Source organism: Babylonia areolata, chromosome 32 (genome assembly GCF_041734735.1).
Source record: "Babylonia areolata isolate BAREFJ2019XMU chromosome 32, ASM4173473v1, whole genome shotgun sequence".
Classification (NCBI taxonomy): domain Eukaryota; kingdom Metazoa; phylum Mollusca; class Gastropoda; order Neogastropoda; family Buccinidae; genus Babylonia; species Babylonia areolata.
Genome location: NC_134907.1, coordinates 1,338,041 through 1,348,040, shown reverse-complemented (window position 1 = coordinate 1,348,040; position 10,000 = coordinate 1,338,041). Strand labels below are relative to the sequence as shown.

Below are 10,000 nucleotides of genomic sequence, written 5' to 3'. Positions count from 1 at the left end.
GAATTATCAGTATCGTCATCGTTTTTATCACCAGCTGTGAACGACACCTGTGAGAATTATCATTATTATCATCGTTTTTATCACTAGCTCTGTGAGAATTATCATTATCATCATCGTTTTTATCACCAGCTCTGTGAGAATTATCATTATCATCATCGTTTTTATCACCAGCTCTTAACGACCCCTGTGATAACTATCATTATCACCATCGTTTTTATCACCAGCTCTAAACGACCCCTGTGATAATTATCATTATCATCATCGTTTTCATCACCAGCTTTGACCAACCCCTGTGAGAATTATCATTATCATCATCGTTTTTATCACCAGCTCTGAACGACCCCTGTGAGAATTATCATTATCATCATCGTTTTTATCACCAGCTCTGAACGACCCCTGTGATAATTATCATTATCATCATCGTTTTTATCACCAGCTTTGTGATAATTATCATTATTATCATCGTTTTTATCACCAGCTCTGAACAACCCCTGTGATAATCATCATTATCATCATCTTTTTTATCACCAGCTCTGAACGATGTTTGTGAGAATTATCATTATCATCACCGTTTTTATGACCAGCACTGAACGACCCCGGTGAGAATGATCATTATCATCATCGTTTTTATCACCAGCTCTGAACGACCCCTGTGAGAATTATCATTATCATCACCGTTTTTATCACCAGCTCTGAACGACCCTGTGAGAGTTATCATTATCATCATCGTTTTTATCACCATCTTTAAACGACCCCTGTGATAATCTTCATTGTCATCATCTTTTTTATCACCAGCTGTGAACGACCCCTGTGAGAATTATCATTATCATCATCGTTTTTATCACCAGCTTTGTGATAATTATCATTATTGTCATCGGTTTTATCACCAGCTCTGAACAACCCCTGTGAGAATTATCATTATCATCATCGTTTTTATCGGCAGCTCTGAACGACCACTTGAATATTTTCATTATCATCATGTTTTTATCACCAGCTCTGTGATAATTATCATTATCATCATCGTTTTCATCACCAGCTCTGGCCAACCCCTGTGAGAATTATCATTATCATCATCGTTTTTATTCACCAGCTCTGAACGACCCCTGTGATAATTATCATTATCATCATCGTTTTTATCACCAGCTTTGTGTTAATTATCATTATTATCATCGGTTTTATCACCAGCTCTGAACGACCCCGGTGAGAATTATCATTATCATTATCGTTTTTATCGGCAGCTCTGAACGACCCCTGGGATAATTATTCTCTTTTTTTCCACCAGCTCTGAACGACCCCTGTGATAATCATCATTATCATCATCTTTTTTTATCACCAGCTCTGAACGATGTTTGTGATAATTATCATTATCATCACCGTTTTTATCACCAGCTGTGAACGACCCTGTGAGAATTATCATTATTATGATCGTTTTTGTCACCAGCACTGAACGACCACTGTGACAATTATCGTTATCATCATCGTTTTTATCGCCAGCTCTGAACGACTGCCGGGCGTACCCGTGTCAGAACGGGGACTGTGTCCAGGTGGGGTCCACCTTCCAGTGCCGCTGTCACCTGGGTTTCTCGGGCACCCTCTGCGAGGTGGACATCTGCAGCCCCTCCCCGTGCCAGAACGGGGGCACCTGCGAGCGGCAGAGCTCCACCCACTGGACGTGCGCCTGCCCCCTGGGTCTGACGGGCTCCACGTGCGATGTGCCCTTCCCCTGTGCCAGCAGTCCCTGTCTGAACGGAGGGCAGTGTCTGCAGACCCCCTCTGGGGAGTTCAGGTGGGTTGGTGGTGGTGTTGGTGTTTGTGTTGTTGGTGTTGGTGTTGGTGTGTTGGTGTTTGTGTTTGTGTTTGTGTTTGTGTTGGTGTTTGTGTTGGTGTTGGTGTTGTTGTTTGTGTTTGTGTTGGTGTTGTTGTTTGTGTTGGTGTTGGTGTCTGTGTTTGTGTATGTGGCGGTGTTTGTGTTTGTGTTGGTGTTTGTGTTTGTGTTGGTGTCTGTGTTTGTGTTGGTGTCTATGTTTGTGTTTGTGTTTGTGTTGGTGTTGTTTGTGTTTTTGGTGTTGTTGGTGTTGGTGTTTGTGTTGGTGTTTGTGTTGGTGTCTATGTTTGTGTTTGTGTTGGTGTTGGTGTTGTTTGTGTTATTGGTGTTGTTGGTGTTGGTGTCTGTGTTGGTGTTGGTGTTGTTTGTGTTATTGGTGTTGTTGGTGGTGGTGTCTGCAGACACTCTCTAGGGAGTTCAGATGGGGATAGGATGTGTGCCGTTTGTTGGTGTTTTTGTTGGATGTTGTCTGCAGACACTTTATGGGAAGTTCAGGTGTGTTGGTGGTGGTGGTGGATGTTGTCTGCAGACATTCTCTGGGGAGTACAGGTGTGCTGGTGGTGGAGGTGGTGGTGGTGGTGGATGTTGTCTGCAGACGTTCTTTGGGGAGTACAGGTGTGTTGGTGGTGGTGGTGGTAGTGGTGGTTATGATGGTGGATGTTGTCTGCAGACATTCTGCGGGGAGTACAGGTGTGGTGTTGGTGGTTGTGGTGGTGATGGTGGTGGTGGTGGTGGTGGTGGTGGTGGTGGTGGTGGTTATGATGGTGGATGTTCTCTGCAGACATTCTGTGTGGAGTACAGGTGTGTTGTTGTTTTGTTGTTGTTGATGGTGGTGGTGGTTGTGGATGTTGTCTGCAGACATTCTCTGTGGAGTACAGGTGTGTTGGTGGTGGAGGTGGTGGTGGTGGTGGTGGTGGTGGTGGTGGTTATGATGGTGGATATTGTCTGCAGACATTCTGCGGGGAGTACAGGTGTGGTGTTGGTGGTTGTGGTGATGGTGGTGGTGGTGGTGGTGGATGTTGTCTGCAGACATTCTCTGGGGAGTACAGGTGTGGTGGTGGTGGTGGTGGTAGTGGTGGTTGTGGTTATGATGGTGGATGTTGTCTGCAGACGTTCTTTGGGGAGTACAGGTGTGCTGGTGGTGGAGGTGGTGGTGGTGGTGGATGTTGTCTGCAGACGTTCTTTGGGGAGTACAGGTGTGTTGGTGGTGGTGGTGGTAGTGGTGGTTGTGGTTATGATGGTGGATATTGTCTGCAGACATTCTGCGGGGAGTACAGGTGTGGTGGTGGTGGTGGTGGTGGTGGTGGATGTTGTCTGCAGACAGTTGGGGTTGGGATGTGTGGTGTACGTTGGTGTTGGATGGTGTTGCTGTTGTTGTTGTTGTTGACTGTAGACACCCCCTGGGCACTTCAGATGGGGGTGATTTGTGGAGATAGAGAGAAGCATAGAGGGAGTGAGAGAGAGACAGAGACAGACGCAGACAGAACGGGAAGGGAAGGGAGGAGTCAGAAGTAGATAATAATTATGTCAAGAGAGGGAGGGAGGGAGGGAGAGAGAGAGGGGTGGAGAGAGAGAGAGAGAAAGAGAGGGAGTGAGGGAGAGAGAGGGAGAGAGAGACGGGGAGTGAGGGAGAGAGGGAGAGGGGGGTGGAGAGAGAGAGAGAGGGAGTGAGGGAGAGAGGGAGAGGGGGTGAAGAGAGAGAGAGGGAGTGAGGGAGAGAGAGGGAGAGGGGGGAAGAGAGAGAGAGAGGGAGAGAGATATGGAGTGAGGGAGAGAGAGAGGGAGAGAGAGGGAGAGATGGGGAAGAGTGAGAAAGAGAGAGAGAGAGAGAGAGAGAGAGAGAGAGAGAGAGAGAGAGAGATGTTAGGAAGCTGCCAGATTCCCCACAATGTTTCCCATTCACAAAACAAACCAACCAAACCAACCCTCAAAACCAAAGCAATGAACCCCACAGTCTCCTGTCCCAGGTGCACCTGTCCTCCCCTCTACACAGGCCCCACCTGCGCCACCTTTGACCCCTGCCTGTCCTCGCCTTGTGCCAACGGCGGCACGTGCCAACCAGGGGGCGCTGCTTCCTCCTCCTTCACGTGCCGCTGTCAGGTCGGGTGGGGTGGCGCCACCTGCCTGGTCCGCGACCCTTGCGCCTCCAACCCCTGTGGCCATCACGGCCAGTGCTTCAGCACCCCTAGCGGAACCTTTCGGTGCAACTGCACCGGAAACTACACCGGCATCACGTGCAGAGACCTCGACCCGTGTGCGTGTTCCCCGTGTCAGAACGGCGGCTCGTGCTCGGTGGACGCTTTCGGGCAGGTAGGCTGCAGGTGCCGGGCTGGTTACTCGGGGAACCGCTGCCAGAACGCCGACCGCTGTGGGAACGGCTACAACCCGTGTGGGAATGGAGGCACGTGCGTCAACACCCAGACCGGCTACGTCTGCCAGTGCCGGAGCGGCTACAGCGGCCCTGTGTGCGAGATCTCCGGCCCGTGCGTCTCTCTGCCCTGTCGGAACGGCGGGTCGTGTTTCGCTTCCGGGAGCAACTACGTGTGCGTGTGTCCGCCGGCCTTCACGGGCAACAACTGCGAGGCGGCCTTCGTGTGCGGCGGCGAGAACCCTTGCAGGAACGGCGGCACTTGTAAGGCGTGTCAGCCTGGTGACTACCAGTGTGTGGCATCAGGGGGTGGGTACCGCTGTGTGTGTCCGCCAGGGTTCAGCGGTGTGAACTGCACTCAGAGGGACGTCTGCAGTGGCGGGCAGCTGTGCAAGAACGGCGGGAAGTGCGTCGCTTTGGGCCCGACGACTTACCGCTGCGATTGCCCGGCCAACTTTGTCGGCGCCGCTTGCGAAACGGTGTCGCCTTGCGTCAACAACCCGTGTTTCAACGGCGCCACGTGTGAAGCCCAGGTGACGGGTACGTCGTCTTCGTCCTTCCGCTGTGTCTGTCCCTCCGGCTTCCAAGGCCAGCGCTGCGACCAGGACGTGCGAATCTGCCTGTCCAACCCTTGCCAGCATGGCGGCACGTGCCACGTGGTCAGCGGTGGGCGGGGCTTCGTGTGTCAGTGCGTGGCGGGGTGGGGCGGGGACAGCTGTCAGAGTGACGTCAGCGCGTGCCGGTACGGCCCTTGCGTCAACGGGGGCACGTGCGTGTCGAGAGGGGCGACAACTTTCCAGTGTGTGTGTGCGCCTGGCTTCACTGGGAACAGGTGCGTATGTGTGTGAGAGGGAGGGGGGTTAGCTTTTTTTAATATATATTTTTATACAATTTTGTATATTTTATTTCATTCGCAGTTTGTTCATTTTGCTTTATATTATTCTGTTTTATTTCATTTTACTTTATTTTGATTTATTTCATCTTGTTTTATTCTTTTTTTATTCTATCTTCATTGTACAGCATTGTTACAAAACAAAATCCTTTCACGCATCGACTCTTACAAACCTTCAGTCGACGGGCGCAATAGCCGAGTGGTTAAAGCGCTGAACTTTCAATCTGAGGGTCCCGGGTTCGAAACTCGGTAACGGCGCCTGGTGGGTAAAGGGTGGAGATTTTTCCTATCTCCCAGGTCAACATATGTGCAGACCTGCAAGTGCCTGAACTCCCTTCGTGTGTATATGCAAGCAGAAGATCAAATACGCACGTTAAAGATCCTGTAATCCATGACAACGTTCGGTGGGTTATGGAAACAAGAACATACCCAGCATGCACACCTCCGAAAGCCGAGTCTGGCTGTCTACATGGTGGGGTAAAAACGGTCATACACGTAAAAGCCCACTCGTTTACATACGAGAGAACGTGGGAGTTGCAGCCCACGAACGCAAAGAAGAAGAGGGAGAAGAAACCTTCAGTTTACTCCAAACTGATGAATTATGATGCTTCACATTATGATCAGACAACGGGAAGAAAAGAAGGGGGAAAAAAAAAGAAAAAAGAAGCGGAAGAAAAAAAAAAGAAGAACAAAACAACAACGACATATACATCATTGCCATTCTGCTGTTGTTACAACTAATTAATGTACTGTTAGAAATGATGATGATTATGGTAGAGTAAAGGTTGTTGTCACAATTCGTCGATCTTCTTCTTCTCAGTAGCAGTAGCAGCAGTAGTAGTAGCAGCAACAGTAGTAATAGTAGCAGCAGCAGTAGTAATAGTAGCAGCAGCAGTAGTAGTAGTAGCAGCAGCAGTAGTAGCAGCAGCAGTAGTAGTAGCAGCAGCAGCAGTAGTAGTAGCAGCAGCAGTAGTAGTAGTAGCAGCAGCAGTAGTAATAGTAGCAGTAGTAGTAGTAGCAGCAGCAGCAGCAGCAATAGTAGCAGCAGCAGCAGCAGTAGTAGTAGCAGCAGCAGCAGTAGTAGTAGCAGCAGTAGTAATAGTAGCAGCAGCAGCAGCAGTAGTAGTAGCAGCAGCAGTGGTAATAGTAGCAGCAGTAGTAATGGTAGCAGCAGCAGTAGTAGTAGCAGCATCAGTAGTAGTAGTAGTAGTAGTAGTAGCAGCAGCAGTAGTAGTGGCAGCAGCAGTAGTAGTAGTAGTAGCAGCAGCAGTAGTAGCAGTAGCAGGATCAGCAGTAGTAGCGGTAGTAGCAGCAGTAGCAGTAGTAGTAGCAGCAGCAGCAGTAGCAGTAGTAGCAGCAGCAGCAGTAGCAGTAGTAGTAGCAGCAGTAGCAGAGCATTAGCAGTAGTAGCAGTAGCAGGATCAGCAGTAGTAGCAGCAGTAGCAGCAGTAGTAGCAGCAGCAGCAGTAGTAATAGTAGCAGCAGCAGCAGTAGTAGCAGCAGCAGCAGCAGCAGCAGTAGTAGTAGTAGTAGTAGTAGCAGCAGCAGCAGCAGCAATAGTAGTAGTAACAGGAGTAGCAGCAGCAGTAGTAGCAGCAGCAGTAATAGTAGCAGTAGTGTCATGGCTGTAGCTGTTGCTGCCGGTGTTGTTGCTCTTGTGATCATCAGTCGTTGTATCAGTATCATGGGAATGGTGATAACCATCCTTATTCTCATCACCAACATCGTCGTCATTCCCGCAGGTGCGAAACCACCGTCACCACCACCCCTTCCCTCACCACCCCCACCCCCACTACCCCCACCACCCCGAACCACTGCTACCCGGACAACCCTTGCCGCTCGGGCTCCACGTGCGTCAGCCACCAGGTGGGCCTCACCTGCCTCTGCCCGCCCCACCTCACGGGCGACCTCTGCCAGTTCGCCCTCGTGGACTGCAACGGCGTGTTCTGTCAGAACGGCGGGGTGTGCGTGTCGGGTCAGGGCACCTTCTACTGCAGCTGTACCGCCCTCTTCGGGGGATCCGACTGCTCAGTCCCCAGGGATCCGTGTGGCGGGGACCAGGATCCCTGTGGGGCCCATGGGGTCTGCTCGCTGAAGGACTACACGGCCGGGGGGCTGGAGTGCCTGTGTCTGCCTGGCTGGGGCGGGGACATTTGTGACGTTCAAGTCGGAGATGCTTGCAGCTCTCTGCCGTGCGGGAACGGCGGATCCTGTGTGCTGGTGAGTGAGTAGGAGGGTGAATCTGTGTGGTGGTGAGTTTGAGGGTGAGTCAGTGTCCTGGTGAGTTGTAGGGAGAGTCAGTGTCCTTGTTGGAGAGAGTCAGTATCCTGGTGAGTAGGAGGGTGTGTCTGTGTATTGGTGAGTTGTAGGGAGTCAGAGTCCTTGTTGGAGTGAGTGTCGTGGTGAGTAGGAGGGTGAGTCTGTGTCTTGGTGAGTTGTAGGGAGAGTCAGAGTCCTTGTTGGAGAGAGTCAGTGTCCTGGTGAGTAGGAGGGTGAGTCTGTGTGGTGGTGAGTTGTAGGGAGAATCAGAGTCCTTGTTGGAGAGAGTCAGTGTCCTGGTGAGTAGGAGGGTGTGTCTGTATTGGTGAGCTGTAGGGAGAGCCATAAACCTTGTTGGAGTGAGTCAGTGTCGTGGTGAGTAGGAGGGTGAGTCTGTGTCCTGGTGAGTTGTAGGGAACGTCAGAGTCCTTTTTGGAGAGAGTCAGTGTCGTGGTGAGTAGGAGGGTGTGTCTGTATTGGTGAGCTGTAGGGAGAGCCATAAACCTTGTTGGAGTGAGTCAGTGTCGTGGTGAGTAGGAGGGTGAGTCTGTGTCTTGGTGAGTTGTAGGGAAAGTCAGTGTCCTTGTTGGAGTCAGTGTCGTGGTGAGTAGGAGGGTGAGTCTGTGTCCTGGTGAGTTGTAGGGAACGTCAGAGTCCTTTTTGGAGAGAGTCAGTGTCGTGGTGAGTAGGAGGGTGTGTCTGTATTGGTGAGCTGTAGGGAGAGCCATAAACCTTGTTGGAGTGAGTCAGTGTCGTGGTGAGTAGGAGGGTGAGTCTGTGTCTTGGTGAGTTGTAGGGAAAGTCAGAGTCCTTGTTGGAGTGAGTCAGTGTCGTGGTGAGTAGGAGGGTGAGTCTGTGTCTTGGTGAGTTGTAGGGAAAGTCAAAGTCCTTGTTGGAGTGAGTCAGTGTCCTGGTGAGTAGGAGGGTGAGTCTGTGTCTTGGTGAGTTGTAGGAGAGAGAGCGTGTCCTGGTGAGTTGTAGGGAGAGTCAGAGTCCTTTTTGGAGAGAGTCAGTGTCGTGGTGAGTAGGAGGGTGAGTCTGTGTCTTGGTGAGTTGTAGGGAGAGTCAGTGTCCTTGTTGGAGTGAGTCAGTGTCCTGGTGAGTAGGAGGGTGAGTCTGTGTCTTGGTGAGTTGTAGGGAGAGTCAGTGTCCTTGTTGGAGTGAGTCAGTGTCGTGGTGAGTAGGAGGGTGAGTCTGTGTCTTGGTGAGTTGTAGGGAGAGTCAGAGTCCTTTTTGGAGAGAGTCAGTGTCGTGGTGAGTAGGAGGGTGAGTCTGTGTCTTGGTGAGTTGTAGGGAGAGTCAGTGTCCTTGTTGGAGTGAGTCAGTGTCGTGGTGAGTAGGAGAGAGTCTGTCCTGGTGAGTATGAAGGTGAGTCAGTACTAAGAGCCAGTGCAATCTTGTCTTCTGATTTGAGAGCCCTAGTGTTCGACAAAAGACTAAGCTGTAAATGACTTACCATTGCAGTGGATAAACCATGGATCATATAGCTCTCACTTTGCTGTAAGCTTTTGTCAATTACTGATGTCACGTCAACTTCACTGGTTGCCCATCCAGTACAGAATTCAGTACAAAATTGGCATTTTGGCTTATCGCCACTTTGAAGGTTCCCTCCCATCTTACTCATCTTTTGTCCTTCATATCCACACTCCATCCCGTTCTCTCAGGTCTTCTGGAGAAAAGCTCCTTCCAGTCCCTAAAGTCTCTTCAAAGACTTTCGTCAAAGGGCTTTTCAGCATCAAGAACCTTGTTTGGAATTCTCCCCAGCACTCACCAACTCTGTCCTCTTTCTGAAGTAAACTAAAAACCCACCTGTTCAAAATGGCCTTTGGATGTGACGAGGCATAGTTCTTTACCTCCTCCCACCCTCTGCACTCCACTTGTGACCCCCGCCCCCTCCATTGTAGTATACCTGTGGCGTGTGTGTGTGTGTGTGTGTGTGTGTGTGTGTGTGTGTGTGTGTGTGTGTGTGTGTGTGTGAGAGAGAGAGAGAGAGAGAGAGACTACCACCGACACTGACACTAGTTTATAGAATAGGCCAAAGCCCCTTCCTATGGGGGTTCATAATCGACAAATTCATTATTAATTACATGAGAGAGAGAGAGAGAGAGAGAGAGAGAGAGAGAGAGAGAGACAGACAGACAGACAGACAGACAGACAGACAGACAGGGACATGAAGAGAGACAGACAGATTGTGTGCACCGAAGGGTTCATGCAAGTGCTTTTCAAACTGTTGGACATTCCATGCCCCTCACAAAGCGCTCACTAGTTCTTTAAGTACCCCTGTACCCTTGCACTTGGCGTTCCAGGTGGGCTCCCCTGACACCTTTCAGTGCATATGTACTCCTGGGTACACTGGGGACAGGTGTCAGGTGCAAGTTGGGGACGCCTGCACCGCACAGCCTTGTGGGAACGGAGGGTCGTGTGTTCTGGTGAGTTGTGTGTGTGTGTGTGTGTGTGTGTGAGTGTGTGTTTTGTTTGTTTGTTTGTGTGTGTGTGTGTGTGTGTGTGTGTGTGTGTGTGTGTGTGTGTGTGTGTGTGTGTGTGTGTGTGTGTGTGTGTGTGGATACATGGTCAGATTATCTGTGCACGTGTACACGTACATGCGCATGTTTACACACACCTTTATACACAAAGACATGTGCAACACACATATATA

At 50.4% G+C, this 10,000-nt stretch overlaps 1 protein-coding gene across 2 annotated transcripts in view; it reads left to right on the top strand.

The window, feature by feature from the left end:
- Positions 1–10,000, top strand: part of LOC143276700 (uncharacterized) — a 48,518-nt gene that overhangs the window by 23,464 nt on the left and 15,054 nt on the right. For both annotated transcript variants that reach the window (XM_076581339.1, XM_076581338.1), the window contains exons 9-12: positions 1,495–1,786; positions 3,793–5,025; positions 6,828–7,305; positions 9,651–9,773. In XM_076581339.1, the coding sequence (XP_076437454.1) occupies positions 1,495–1,786; positions 3,793–5,025; positions 6,828–7,305; positions 9,651–9,773 (2,126 nt within the window). The remainder of the gene's footprint in view (positions 1–1,494; positions 1,787–3,792; positions 5,026–6,827; positions 7,306–9,650; positions 9,774–10,000) is intronic.